The sequence below is a fragment of the Molossus molossus genome, unplaced genomic scaffold (genome assembly GCF_014108415.1).
Source record: "Molossus molossus isolate mMolMol1 unplaced genomic scaffold, mMolMol1.p scaffold_m16_p_16, whole genome shotgun sequence".
NCBI classification, from domain to species: Eukaryota; Metazoa; Chordata; class Mammalia; order Chiroptera; family Molossidae; genus Molossus; species Molossus molossus.
Genome location: NW_023425351.1, coordinates 43,434,958 through 43,450,766, shown reverse-complemented (window position 1 = coordinate 43,450,766; position 15,809 = coordinate 43,434,958). Strand labels below are relative to the sequence as shown.

The 15,809-nt window shown below is 35.2% G+C and overlaps 1 protein-coding gene across 1 annotated transcript in view; it reads left to right on the top strand.

Annotated features, from left to right (window-relative positions):
* Window positions 1-11,026, top strand: part of RGS22 (regulator of G protein signaling 22) — a 125,145-nt gene extending 114,119 nt beyond the window's left edge. The window contains exons 22-25 of the mRNA XM_036263834.1: window positions 8,032-8,130; window positions 9,792-9,885; window positions 9,993-10,076; window positions 11,016-11,026. Of these exons, the coding sequence (XP_036119727.1) occupies window positions 8,032-8,130; window positions 9,792-9,885; window positions 9,993-10,076; window positions 11,016-11,026 (288 nt within the window). The remainder of the gene's footprint in view (window positions 1-8,031; window positions 8,131-9,791; window positions 9,886-9,992; window positions 10,077-11,015) is intronic.
* The last annotated feature ends 4,783 nt before the right edge of the window (window positions 11,027-15,809 follow it).

Genomic DNA, 15,809 nt, shown 5'->3' with positions numbered 1-15,809 from the left:
ACTTGTGAAACTAATTGTATCCTATGGTGATGCTGTCTGAAGCTGGCCATTGGTTGTGTTGGTTCTGGGGCCTCTTGGAAGGCTCTGGTGCAGGCCAATGTCTGATGTTGCCTGTGACTGGCCCTGGGCAACCTGTTTAGAGCTATCAGTGAATCACTGTGGCTGCCTCTGATTTGTCTGGATTTATGAAATATGAATCAAACTGTCTTTTGCCAGCACTGGGCCTGGGGGCAGGTCAGCAAAAGTTTCCAAGCACCCAGAGATCTATCTCCTCATGCAGGCTGCCTGTCAGACTGTCACTGAAAAATCCTCTGGCTATCATCCTCATAAGGTCATAAACTCTACAGGGTTTGGCAAGAGGGATTCCAGTAGGTGGGGCTATTACTTTTTTCCAGGCTGATTTCTCATGGAGGAGAGTGCTCCACCCAAGAATGATGACTTATGCAATATGGGGGAATTACTCAGCATAGGGATCCTGGTGGCTGACCCTTCAGCTCTCTCTCCAGAGCCACCATCCCCAGACTCCCCTCACACAGTTCTAGTCTACTCTGGGCCCCCTTTGCTGGAGCCCAGAGTGAGTGGCTGTGAATGAAATTTTTTGTGTTGGCCCTTTAAGAGGGTGCCTGTGTCTCTAGACATCTCTCCCTGGTGAACAGAAACTTGGCTGCTTTCACAGCCAGACTTTATAAGGGTGCCTCTTTCCAGCTCTGGTGCTCTGGGCTGGGGAATCTGGCTTGGGGGTCAGACCACATACTTCTCAGGGGGAAACTCAACTGCTGCCTGTGGGAATGAGGCCAGCCCTCTTGCACCTCTGTACTTCCTACCGGTCTCTATATGGCTTCTTCTGTAAATCCTTGGTTGTAAGGCTTCTCTTCAGCTAGTCTTCTTGGTTATTCAAGGTTATTTTTCTATAATTTAGTTGTAACTCAAGTTTGGTCCTGGGAGAAAGTTAGTGTAGCTTCTACCTAATCCACCCCAATCTTCCATAGTTCATCCTCTTTATTGCTGAGTAGTATTCCATGGTACATCTGTATCACAGGTTAACCATTCAGTCACTGAAGAACATTTGAGTTGTTTTCTGTTTTGGACTAATAATAAAATATAAATATAATCACCCCAGCTTTCTTTTTTGCTTTGTTTGAATACTTTCCTTTAATAGTAGATCTGTTAAAATTTAGTTAATGTAACATAAAATTCATACTTTTAAAATGTATAATTTTGTGGTTTTCATGTATTCACAGTCATGCAACCATCACTACTACTTAATTTTAGAATATTTCCATCACCCCCAAAATAACTATACCCATTAATAGTCACTCCCCATTTCTCCCTCCCCCCAGCCCCTAGAAGCCATTAATCTACTTTTTATATCTGGGTGTTTCATATAAATAAAATCATACAATATGTGGCCTTTTGTGACTGGCTTCTTTAACTTAGCATACTATTTTCAAGGTCCATTAATGTTGTAGCATGTATCAATACTTTGTTCTTTCCTTTTCTCTTTTTCTTTCTTCTTTTCTTTAAAGAGAGAGGAAGAGAGAGGGAGAGAAAGATAGAAACATTGATGGGAGAGAACATCAATTGGCCACCTCCTGCATGCCCCCACCCCCAGGGATTTGGCCCACAACCTGGGCATGTGCCCTGACCTTTTGGTGCATGGGTTCACACTCAACCAGTGAGCCACACAGGCTGGGCTGTACTTTGTTCTTTTTATGACCAAATAATATTCCACTGTATGGCTATACTATATTTTGTTTGTCTACTCATCAGTTGATGTACATTTGGATTGTTTTTTATTTTGGGCTATTATGAATAATTCTGCTGTGCACATTCTTGTACAGTTTTATGTGTAGACATATGTTTTCAATTTTCTTGGGACCTAGAAGTTGAATTGTTGGCTGATATAGTAACTATATGTTTAACCTTTTGAGGAACTGCCAAGGTGCTCCAAAGCTGTAGAACCAGCTTGCTCTCCTTTGATGTTTGCATGGCATCTTTTTTTTCATTCCTTTACTACCTATATCATTATTTTTTAATTAAATTTTCCCTAAACAGCATATAATTGCATGTGTTTTTTTAAATCTACTCTGCCAATCTCTGTCTTTTGTTTGTTTGTTTATTTGGTATGTACCTCTAGCAGGAACAAAACCTGGGACTCTCTGGTCCACAGGCCAATGCTCTAACCGCTGACCCAAATCAGCCAGGGCCAATCTCACTTTTAATTTCTGTATTTAGTCTGTTTATCTTTAATGTAATTGTTGATATGTTTGTTCCCTTTGTTTTTCATTTTTTTGTTGTTTTCTTTGTCTTGCATTCATGTGGCTTGCTTGTACATTTCTTGGAATTTTATTTTGCTGTAGTTTTGTTCATATATTTTAGTGGTTGCTTTAGATATTACATTACATATACATAGTCTACTGGTGTTGACATTTTACCAATTCAAGTAGAGTCTAGAAACTACCTACCTTTAAGTCCCTTTCCCATCACCTGCGTATAATTATCTTAAATATTTCCTCAATATATATTGAGAACCACATAAGACAATTTAATAAATTTTGCTTCAACCATCAAATATAAATTAGTAAACTCAAGAGAGTAAAAAAAGTCTATTCTGCTTACCTGTACTTTTAATCTTTCATTTTCTTGTTTCTGATGTTCCAAGATTTATTATTTTAGCCTTTCTTTTTCCTATGCATAAGGTATTATATCTCTCCTAACTGCTTTCAAGGTTTTTTCTTTGTCTTCAGTTTTCAGAATTTTTATTAGGATGTGTCTTGTGTGGATTTCTTTGGGTTTACTTTATTTAATGACTGCTCAGTTTCTTGAGTTTATAGGTTGATGTCTTTTGCCAACTTTGGAGGTGGATTTATATATGTATTATCCACTTCCTTTCTGATTCATATATATGATTTATATACATATATGGTTCAGAAAGAAAGTATGTGTATACACACACACACACATACATACATACATATAGAAGTTGGCAAAAATAGGTTTACAGTTGTAATACAAATAATATAAAAATTAATGAACAATAATACAAGAATAAACTTTCACATTCTCACAACTGTAAACCTACTTTTGTCTAGCCCTGTATATATAATGTATCTGTCTGTCTGTCAATCTATCTATCTATCTGGTCAAATCTTTTTTCTCTTTTGGATATCTTCTAGCTCCATTTCTGAAAGATTTTTGTTTTATTTCTTCAATCATTTTTTAAGTTTAGTTAACTGTCATGTTACAGTTTCCTTTTTATATATTTTCCCTGAGTTTCTGGATTTATGGTTTGGAGTATTCTTTCATATATGCAAATGTTCATGTAGGAATATTTAATTCATTTTGGGCTCCTATGTTATAGTTTTCCTCTGATTCATGACTGGGTTTCTTGGAGAGTACTATCAATAAATAAAATGTTTTAGTCCTTATTTTTTTTTTAATTCTTATAATAGTTTTATATGGCTATCACCTACCATTTTCTGCTCATTTTGAAATGTCTTATATTTTACTCAACCACTAATAATAGGGATGTGGAACAGTCAGAACTCTTATATTCTGTGGATGAGAGTGTAAATTGATAGTCACTTTGGAAAACTATTCAACTTATCTAATAAATTAAAAGATGATAATAGACTTCAACTTAGCAAATCTACTTTTGTATACATATACTCTAGAGCCATTATGGACACATATATCAGGAGACACACACATTGTTTGTAGCAACCATGTTTTCAATAGCAAAAAACAAGAAGCTATTCAAATGTCTATTAATCGGAGATTGAATAAATAAATTAATATAGTAGGATACTGTACTGTGATGGAAATCAAATAAACTATAACCACAATAATAAACATGGATGAATATCACAAGTATAATGTTGAGTGAGAAAATCACAAAAGAATAAAACCAGTCAATTCTATTTATATAAAGTTCAAAAGCATACAAAACCAAGCAATACAAATATGGTAACCTATAAACAAGAAAAAGGAGTTGTTACAAAATTCAGTAAAGCAGTTACCTTTCTGGGTGAGATAGAGATAGATAATGGGGTTGAGAGTGACACACAGTGGGACAAAGGTACTAATACTATTATATTTCTAAGCTTTGGTTATATTGTTATTATTCATATCTTATGTATGTGTTATAAATATTTTACATGTATTAAATATTCAATAACATTAATATTTGAATGGTGGAGAAACACTCTCAGAAGCATATATTTAGTGATGTTTTTTATCATCACAGATTGAAGGTATTTCCAATATAGATTGGGGATAAAGGAAAAGATAAGAGCCAAAAAAATAGGAGGAGGTGTCTATGTTGCATCTGAACCAGTTCTTCACAATATGTCTTTATATATTTTTGTTATTATGTTATGAGTTCTGTAACCATGGGCAAATTCATATTCATCCATAAATGAAATGCTATTAATGTTAAATATTATTTAGGGATTATTTATTTTTAAATTTTTCATAATTATTTCCCTTCCAATGAGTTAGATGATAAATGATAGATCAAATAATACCAAATCTGATTTTTGCCTCAAACGATGCATCTGGCCCAATCTATGTAATCTGACAAGGAACAGACTTCACTAAATTAAAATCCTCACATTTACTTTCTCCAGTGCCTTGAGGCAAGTCCATATCCACCTGGGCTATGTGACTGTGATCCTAAATTGATAGGCTCAGGAAGGAAAGATTCTTGGATTGATTTAAGGTGGTGATTTTTAACCTTTTTTTTTTTTATCTCATGATACACATAAACTAATTACTAAAATTCTGCACCACACCAAAAATACATTTTTTGCTGATCTGACAAAAAAAATATGTATAATTCTGATTCATTCACACTGATCGCTATTGTTGTATTACCTGTTGACATATTTTTTTTTATCTAAGGGAAAAGAGGTCAGTGCTTCTGACTAAATAGTCAGGTATTGCATGTTTTAAAAATTCTTGCGGCACAGCGGTATGCCTGCTATGCACACTGTTGAAAATTGCTGACTTAAGGGGGAAAAAAGAATGTGTCTACCTTATGTATGCTTGGAGCTCTTGCATGAATCCACCGATAGCATATGAATAACTTTATCAATCGAATACATCTCACATTAGCTTGGTGTATTTTCTATTAATGTGGCCTAAATAGTCTCTCAATAATGCTTTCAACCTAATCATTTTTTTAACTAGACTTTTATTGATCATCTACTACATAGAGTTTTATTGATTGTCCACTACATATTGATCCCTACTACATTTGCGAAGGATATGAATATGATTTACACTTAACTGAAAATGATATTAACAATCAAACAAAAACCTGAGATCACAGAAAATGGAGCAATTAATGATTTAAAGGGGAAAGGTGAAGGACCTCTAATAAAAGGAAGATTTGAGTTGATCTTTCAAAGTATGATTTAAGCAAATGGTTCTAAATACATATTGATTAAATAAATGAATAAAGAAGTGAAGAGGTATAAAGAAGATCTCTTAGTGTACCTCCCACTTTAAGGAAGAACTTCACAGCTAGGTGTAATAACAACTTGCTTAGATATGTGGGAAATATTTTTTCTGAAGCAAATACTGGAACAGGTGATGTTATGAGAGTAGAGAAAATCTTAAATGACTACTTCTCCAGAAACTCCAGGATGTATGCTTTTATCATCTATATTGTACTTTGTTTATGTAAATGCATAGTGATCTTCTCATCTGTCTGTGTCTGTCAACTGGTAACTACTAACAGGGCAAGGTACAAATATTGACAATGTCAAAGTAGACTTTTTGTAGGGTGAATAATCCTAAAGAAAACAAAAGAATTTTACTTCTAAATGTTTTTATTATATTCAGTAAACATATTGATATCTTATTAGTCATTGCCAGTTTCACACATGCATTTAACATGGAAAATGTAAGTTAAGGAAGACCAATAGAACAGAAGATGTTTATTCCGGTATTTTATTGTCATTGAAGACATATGAGGAAATGTTGGAAAAATGAATATAAGAATCCCATGATTTTTTTATAACATAAAATGTATACTCTGAAAAAAAATCAGTTACTGTGAAAAGCATTGTATTTCCCAAGGTAACCAATCTTTTAAAAATTTTTCTTTCAGTTGATTTTTTAGAAAGAGAGGAAAAGAGAGAGAGATAGAAACATCGATGTAAGAGAGAAACATTGATCGACTGCCTCCTGCACACCCGCTACTGGGGATCGAGCCTGCAACACGGGCATGTGCCCTGACCGGGAATCAAACTGGAACTTCTCGGTCCATGGGACTATGCTCAATCCACTGAGCCACGTGGGCTGGGCCATAGGCATGACTCTTAACCACAATTTCCTCTATCAACTGATGGAAATAATATTAATCTCACATGAGTTGATAGAGATTAATTAAAATACATGTAAAAGACCATGTAAGCTATTCCACTATAGAATTGTAAGGTGTTATTTGGTCAGCAAAGCATAGTGGACAGGAGTGCGGTCTCTGGAGTCGGCCTAGTTTTGAATCCTGATCTTACCATCAATCACTTCTAGTATCTTAGGCAAACACCTTACTTCCTAAAACCTCATTTTTTTTTTTTTTTTTTTAGTAAAATGGAGATAGTAATAGAATTTACATCACAGGATTAAATTAAATAATATACGTGAAGCACAATGCATGTCATAAATAATATAGCGGTAACTGTCCTTTATAACAAAAATACTAATATCAAATATATCCTTCAACTCTTATTTATTGTTATAAAGGAATCAAATGGAACTGGATGATATGAAAAAAGTTATAATGAAAGAGAATCTCATTAAAATTTCATCTAGTTTGATACCTATTTTAATATTAAGTACTTAAAATGAACAATAGCAGATTCATTAAGAAAGGATTACAGTGATTTAACTAAATAAATATTTTAAACTTTTAAATGGCAAAAATAAACAAGGTTAAAGATGAATTAGGAGAACATAAAATGTATGATGTAAGCTGTAAAAATAAATAGTAAAAAAGATAAACACTCCTAACAGAAAAGTGGGCAAAGGGTAGTAGCAGGCAGTTCACAGAAGAAATACAAATGATTAACAGTATTAAAAACTGTTCAATCTCGCTGGTAACTAAAGACATACAGACTGGCAAAGAAAATACCCAGTGTTAGTTGAGGAGGACAACAAATTCACATGTTATTGGAGAAAGTATAAAATGGTACTTTGTTTCTGAAGGACAGTTTGACAACATATATTGCAAATACACTTCCAGGAATTTATTCTATGGGAGAAAACTGGGAAAAATGAACAGCATCAGTTATAATAGTAAAAAATTAAAAATGACCCAAATTTCTAATAGTAGGCATTGATTAAATTACCCATGGTACATCCCTTTACTAGAATAGTGTTCACCTGTTGAAATGATTATATAGTCTATTATTTTATTGGTCAACAAATATTTGCATGCATAAGACCATTAACCCATTAAACATGATTGTGTAATTTATTCATTTCATCATCCAACAAATATTCAGTGATATACTGTTTTACCATATAGGCATACTTGCTGAATGATACAAAGACCCTGCTCTTTAGTAAAATCCCTGTTCTATATTTATCTACATAGGAAAATCTTCACATTTTAAATGAAACATTTAAAAAGAGCATACATAGTGTGATTCCATTTATATGGAATGACAATTATGTAATAAAATATAAATATTAAAATTATAGATTAAATCAATGCATTTTTCTAGTGAGAAATTTGGACGGATATTAATGAAAATGCTTATAGGGTTTTTCTTGGATGCTAAAATTTGGGGTGATTTTTACATTCTACTTCATGATTTCTCATTTATTTTTAATATTTTTATATTAATATGAAATAAAATTAAAGATCAAAACAGTAGATTATGTCACATCAGTGATAATGACTTGAAACCTCAGGTCTGGTGTTCACAAAATAATTTTTTATATGCTATTCTGACTCCTGAACTGTAACCTTATATTAATATAGCATTACCTCTTTTTTGAAACAATTTAATATAATTACAGGATGGAATCAAACATTATGCAACTATTTCAGGATCTACTGTCAGAACAGCTGGTGTAGTCAGTGACCCAGCTTTAAGCCTACCAGCATATAGCCGACAGGTAAGCAAGAAAGGTACCAGATATTACTTCTGTGGAGCACTGGCTAGTGGAATGCAGTAGCTCAGTCATTTTACAGTAGTAAAGTGTGTTTGTTTGAAAATGAGGCTAAAATTGTAATACTAGAAGAGATGGGAAGAGAATTTTCCTTGAGCCTTCAGAGAACATTAAAATTTCAGCTAATCCTGGACATTATAATCGAGAAAAATAATTTCTTGATATGTATTAAGATCTAAGAGGCTATCTTATCGAAAAAGATAATAAGACATATGTAGAGCAAAATAGAATACATATAGGTTGATCTATTCTTGGGTTAAGAGAAGACAAAAGAGTGGCAAATGCTTTGTCTCAATTTTTAAATTCTTTGAAGTGGTCATAAAATTGGCCAGTACATGACTATTAACTAATGTATATTTACATTTATAACTTGTACATTAACATCACTTCCCTGAAATTTCATAAGTTTAATATGTCCATTTTTAATGACTTTTATTGAAATTGATTGCATCTTTAATATAGTAGCTGAGGAATCTATCTTTTTGGTATTTAAAAATATCAAGTAAGTTCAGCTACCCAGCTAAGATTACTGCTAGGCTATGAAGCTTTTATTAGAGAAGAGAAATGTCCACATTTTTTGTAAACATACTTTGAAAAAGAGGTATCTAAAAGTGCATGATACCTAATAATGACATTTGGAAGTACTTTTATTAGCAAATGACTAGCATTAAATTTCAGAAACATAGTATACAAATAAAGGGAGAAATGTGAAATTAGGGATACCAGTCTCCTAAGTTTTACTTTGACACAAGTCAGTATTACCCTGAAGCCTGAAAGAAATGACTTAATTTCTCTTGAGGCTGTTTTCCTAGCTGTTAAAAAGAGAAAGGGATGATGAGGATGAGGATGAGGATGAGGATGAGGATGAGGATGAGGATGAGGATGATGATATTGTCATATATCTCAAGATAAAGAAGCTAAATGCTTTTGGAAACCAAAGGCATTTTTATAAATATAAATAATTATTGTTTTTATTATGGCTCTTTAATGTATGAATGTTAAATTACTCTAGGAATTGTTAAAATAACAATACACTGCCATTTAGTAAGTGTGGAGTGCTCTGTACATGCATTTGTTTCAGATAGATTTACAAATTGAAGAATTGTGATTAATCCAAAAGCAAAACTAGCCCCCACAGAAAACTTGGGTATTTCCTAAGCACCTAAATTCACAATCAAATTGAGTATATTAAGGTGACTGAATAGCTCTCAAGAAATCTATAAAGCTTTTAAGAAATTGTTTCACTGAGAAGTAGTAAATCCTCCTCCTCACATCCCTACCCTCCTCCTAACCTGGGACAAGGGAATTTAAAATTTTAGTCAAGGCTATAGAAAAAGGTACCTTTAGTTTATCATAAATGTTCTTATTAAAATGGTTTAAGGTAGACTGATAACAATTTTTGATGACCAGTTAAAAAGGTTAAATGATTAAGTTCTACTTGTTTTTATATAATTGTAAATTTATGATATGTGTACATTTTATAGTATATATTATCCTGCAATACACTGTTCAAATGAAGGGGCTGATATAAGTTATTATCTTACCTTCAGTTTCTTTTCTGGGGCAAATATTCCAAAATTCACTTTGAAAATTATTATTTTTTTTAGCCAACCTGGTGCTATTCAAAGTACATAGAAGCCTTAGAACAGGAAAGGATTCTTCTTAAAGTTCAAGAAGAATTGGAAAAGAAATTGTTTGCAGGTAATTTTTGCTTATAGGTTGTTAGTTATCTTCCATCCCAGATTAATTTTAGAGGACTTTGCTGATGATTGCTTCACTTTTTCATTATTTCTCTTATTTTTGTGCAGGCACATCATCTTTCACAAATATTAACAGGCCTACCGCTTCAGTTACGTCTTTGAAAAAGACCACATCTTCCCACAACATCCAGAGTGAGTTTCCAATGATAGTCTATGTCTTTCTTCCTTCTTGTTCTGCCTTTGCCCTGGCTATCCAGAATATAGAGGGCAGGGAGGGATGAGGACTGACCCCCTCCCAACTGATCTAACCCTCCAAGTTAGCAGAATGTGTGTGTGTGTGTGTGTGTGTGTGTGTGTGTGTGTGTGTCCTGTTTCTCTGTCTCTTTCTTTCTTTCTGTTTTACTCTGCTAGGGAGGAAAGACATATATCTAACCCTTCATCCCGTTTCCAGAGTGACAACACTCACATGAGTGCATACCGGGGTGCTGACAGGTGCAAGGTAAGTCAAAGACTAGAAGTTAACCAGACGTCTGTGCCCCTCTAACACACATGCTCATGTACTTTCACAGCTGTACACATGTACACACAAAAATACATACACATCAAACATGTACACACACCAACTAAACACATGCACACCCCTCTAACAAATTTATGGGTAGGAGCACTTTGCCTCCCTTCGATATAGCACAATTGAAAAGGTTTTAGATTAGATACTAATGTTTGAGTTTAACAATGCCCCTGTAGAGTAGTATAGTAGTACAACATAGTATATGTGTAACCCATTTGACTCAATAATTGAAGAACCCAGTTAAGTCCCCTTTCTCTTATTTTCTGTCTTGCAGCTTACTTGTATTTCACAAAATCCTTAGTTTTCAGATTCTTGGGAGGGTGTGATGAGCAGATCTTTATGTTCTGTGCCTGCTCATCTTTCTTCTCTTCAGTTTATCCCGGCCACTGCACCTCTCAGTTCCCCCAGCCCCTAGCCTGACCTCCTGTGGAGAGTGTGCTGACACATCTGTTACTTTTTATCCTTATTTATTACAGCTATATGTGAGGTTTCTTGGTTTGTTTTGGATTTATATTTTCTATAGCTACTTATGTTTTCAACCATGTATTTGTCTTTTGCAGGAATTCTTTAAACCAAATTTAATTGACATGGAAGCTCAAGTGATCTATTGATGGTCTTCATTAGAGCAAGCCTTCCATCTAAATAAAGTTTGGCTTGTTTTACTCCCACCATTTAAAAATGACAGCTATTCTGCACACATGACATACAGACTATAAAATATTTAAAAACTTATTTAGAATTAAAGTACTGTCTAGGTTAGAAAAATCTAATGTCTCGCTTTTCACAGAGCTCAAGGAAGTATCATAATCCTCAAGTAATTTTCAACAACTATTCCTTGAGTATGACTGTATTTGGTTAGCAGATATATTTACCAGGAATATTGCTAATATTCCTAGCAATAATTTGGCCTAAAACATAAAGGGAAGAACCTTCCCCATCCTATTCCTAAAACCCAACAATATATTAAAACAGTGGTTCTCAAACCGTAGTGTGCAGAAGACTCACCGTGACATTTGCCAGCGATGCCGATTCCTGGGCTCACTCCCCGAGAGTCTGATTCGTTGTCTTTGGCAGGACCCAGGAATTTCCCTCTTTAACAGACATCCTAGATGATGCTGATTCAGGGAGTCCACAGGCTACTCTGTGATAGACAGAGTAGCAAGAGAAGAGCCTTAAAAAGTAAAAGCCCTCTTATTAACCAGAGTTACACTTGTAGCAGAGAGGACCCAGTCATACACCCTTATCTTTCCTGGAGGGAAAGGAGAATGTGTAAGAAATGACCTGGAGGATGAAACTCCACCGCCTCTAGGCTTCAGGACTCAGCAGCTCCAAGGGCTGTGGCCTGGGTTACAGGGTTGGAAGCGACAGACTTTCCCTGTAATACAGTCTCAGAAAGTATCTTCAAAGTAGAAACTGCTGTTTCTAATTCTCTTAAGAGTTGGATATTTTAATGAGGGAAAGCATCATCAGTAGGCACACTTCAGAGACCTTCTTCTCTAAAGCAGTGGTTTTTAAAAAGCATTGAGCCCTGCAGTTTCCTGTGCTCCCACATTGCCCCACAACCCATAGCGGCCACGAAATTCTTGTCTGTTTTCCATTTGTTGCCTTTCTTTATTTTTTTGTTTCTTTCTCTCTCTTTTTTTTTGGTATCCCACTTTTTTCCTGCCTTTTTTGTTGTTGTTGTTTTGTTTTAATTGAACATTTTATGTGATTCCATTTTCTTTTCTCTCTCAACATATCAATTATACTTCTTTTTAAAATTTTCTCATTGGTTGCCCTAGAGTTTGCAATTTACATTTACAACTAATAAAAGTCCACTTTCAAATGATACTCTACTGCTTCATGGGTCATGCAAGTACCTTATAACAAGGTATATCTAAGTCCCCCTCCTGTCCCTTATCACATCGCTGATTCATTTCACTTATCCGTGAGCTATAATCACTGAGTGCATTATTGCTATTATTATTTTGAACACACTATTTCTGTTAGGTCAGTTAAGAAGAAAACATTATTTTACCATCATTTATCCCTTCTTCAATGCTCTTCCCTTCTTCATGTAGATCTGAGTTTTTTACCCATGTTATTTTCCTTCTCTCTAAAGAACTTCTTTTAACATTTCTTGCAAGGCATGTCTAATTAGGACTCAGATCCAAGGTGATAGGCATGACAAATCTCCCCAGTTTTTGTTTGCCTCCATAGTCTATTGTTCTCCTTCACTTTGCAGGATAATTTTCCTGGATACAGAATTCTACATTAGTGGGGTTTATTTTTCTTTCAACACTTCAAATACTTTACTCCCCTCTTCTGCTTGCATAGTTTCTGAAGAAAAGTCTAATGTAATTCTTGTCTCCTGGTTTCTTTCAAGATTTTCTTAGTTTTGGGTTATCTGCAATTCAAATATGTTATTTCTAGGTATAGATTTTTTAGTATATATCCTGCTTGTGTCAGTGATTTGGGGTCATTAATTGTGGAAAATTCTCAGACTGTGTATTTTGTTGTTGTTTGCTTATTTTTATTTATTTTCAACTTTTAGCATGCCTTGTACAAATTTGTAGAAATGTGTATCAGGTAGAAGGAATGGAGGCATATTGGCCTTTGTGGTGAGGCTTTATGTTTACCTGGCTGGGAGTTAAGCTGTATTTACTGTTCGCAGTAGCTGTGGTATTGTTTTTGTCTCCTCTGTTGTTTTGGGTTTTCCTAAAGACTCCTTCCTAGGCTCTGAGGCTTGGAATACTTGGAGCTGTAATCCCGGTTGCTATACAGGAACACGATGGATGTGGCGTAGCTGTGGGAAGAGGGGAAGTGTTTTATAATCCTGTGATTAGATCTCAGTGAGCCTGAGTTAGGTATTTTCCTTTCCCCAGGTTGTTTAGGCTTTGGTTAAAATCATAGTCTGTTAGGATCTGGTAAAATAGTTTCCCTTAAGGACAGGCCTTGTTAGAAAGAACAGAGAACTGTGGGTGTATTTCAAAATGGTTACTTTACGCATCCCCCTGCCAGAGGCCAGAAGGGATTCCTCTCCGATCTTACAGTGAGAACCTGGTGGAGCTTCTGGGAATTAAAACTCAAGAACGTGCCCGCCTACCCCCAAGACAGGCCCTCCCCGACTTGGAGTTTTTTAAAATTTTATTTATTTATTTTATCATCAGATAGAGTGGGAAAGAGGGACGGAGGGAAAGAGAAACAGAGAGAAACATCCAGGTGATAGAGCCACATCGATTGGTTGCCTCCCAGGGAGGGACCACAACCGAGGTAGGTGCCTTTGTCTGGGAATTGAACCCGTGACTCAGTGGTCCACAGGCCGACGCTCTAACAGCTGAGCCAAACCAGCCAGGGCCCCACTTGGAATTTTTAACTCTCAAGCTAGTCTACACTGAGCCTTGAGCAATCCATCAATTATGATGTAAAGTATTCCTACCAGTACAGGCTCCTGCTGCTGATAAACTGTGATTCTCTGTATCTGCCTGCCTGTCTCTAGTTCTAGGGGCAGCAGTTTGCCCTGTTACCACAATTCTTTGAAGAATCCAAGAAGAGTTCTTGATTTTTAATTTGTTCAGTTTTTTTCTTATTATGAGCACAGTAGACATAACTTCTAAGCTCTTTATATGTTGGAGGAGGGCCCTGAAATTTGACACCAGTATTTTAAAATATCCTGTAGTCCATTTTATTCCTAAAATAAAAATTAAGTAAATTTATTAATTTAACGTATTTATTGTATTATACATATATTAAATTGATGGTGGTTTTTTATATTATAAATACTTACCTTTTCACTGTTGGCCTGCCCTCAAAGCATCCCACAGCATGGGCCAGGCTCAGTTTTTGCCATGAGAGACAATTTCCTTGTTAGTATGCTCAGAAAGTATTTTCTGACTGTGGTTCCACTGATTCTTCTCAACATCTCTTCATGCCTCTCCTCCTTCCACCCCTCATTGAATCTATATAATTCCGGATCACCATAGATCTGACTCCTAATTAGTATCTCTTTCTCCTCCCTGGCCACTCTCTGACTGTCCTCAGTGTGATCCTTCTAAAATTCCTATCTTCTTATGAGGTCACCTTGTCTAAATCCTTCATGGAGATGACTGGGAAACCTGCTATTGATAAAATAGAAGTTCCTTACTTAGCATGACATACATAGAAAGTCCTCCCATTTTCTGATATAAACATTCAGATCAGACATTTGTTCTTGTGGGGAGCTATTTTTCATATTCTTCTCTTATTCTAAATTCCCTAGTCCAGCTACAGAAGTGTTCACTCCCTCTTCTGCTTTATTGCTATACTTCATTTTAAAAAATCATTTAAAAAATTTTTAATTACAGTTAACATACAATATTACATTAGTTTCAGATTAGACATTACATATTTTATTAAGTGATCATCCCAATAAATTTTGTACCCATGTGACACTATACATAGTTTTTAGAATATTACTGACTATATTCCCTGTGCTGTACTTTACATCTCCATGACTATTCTGTAACTACCCATTTGTACTTTTTTTTTTAATCCTCACCCAAGAATATCTTTATTGATTTTTAACGAGAGAGAAAGAGAAGGGAAAGAGAGAGAGAAACATAGATGTAAGAGAGAAATATTAATCAGCATTGATCGGTTGCCTCTTGTACATGTCTGGACCAGGGATTGAACCCGTAATCTAGGTACCTTAACCAGAAATCAAACCTGCCACCTCTTGGTATATGGGACGATGATTCAACCAACGGAACCACACCAACCAGGGCCAAATTGTACTTCTTAATCCCTTCACCTTTCCCCTATCCCTCTAATCCCCCTCCCATCTGGTAATTGTCAAAATATTCTCCGTATCTATGAGTCTGTTTCTATTCTGCTTGTTCATTTATTTTGTTTTTTCAGTTCAGTTGTTGATAAATATGTATTTATTGCCATTTTATTTTTCATATTTTTTATCTCTTTTTTTCCTTCTTAAAGAAGACCCTTTAATATTTCATGCAATACCGGTTTGGTGGTGATGAACTCCTTTAGCTTTTTTTGTCTAGGGAGCTCTTCATGTGTCCTTATATTCTAAATGATTGCTTTGCTGGGTATAGTAATCTTGGTTGCAAGTCCCTTGCTTTTCATCACTTTGAATATTTCTTGCTGCTTCCTTCTGGCCTGCAAAGTTTCTGTTGAGAAATCAGCTGACAGTCTTATGGGAACTCCCTTTTAGGGAACTATCTGCTTTTCTCATTGTTTTTAAGATTCTCTCTTTTTCTTTAACCTTTTGCATTTTAATTATAATGTGTCTTGGTGTGGACATTCTTTGGGTTCATCTCATTTGGGATCCTCTGCACTCCCTGGACTACTGTTGCTATTTCCTTCCCTAGGTAAGGAAA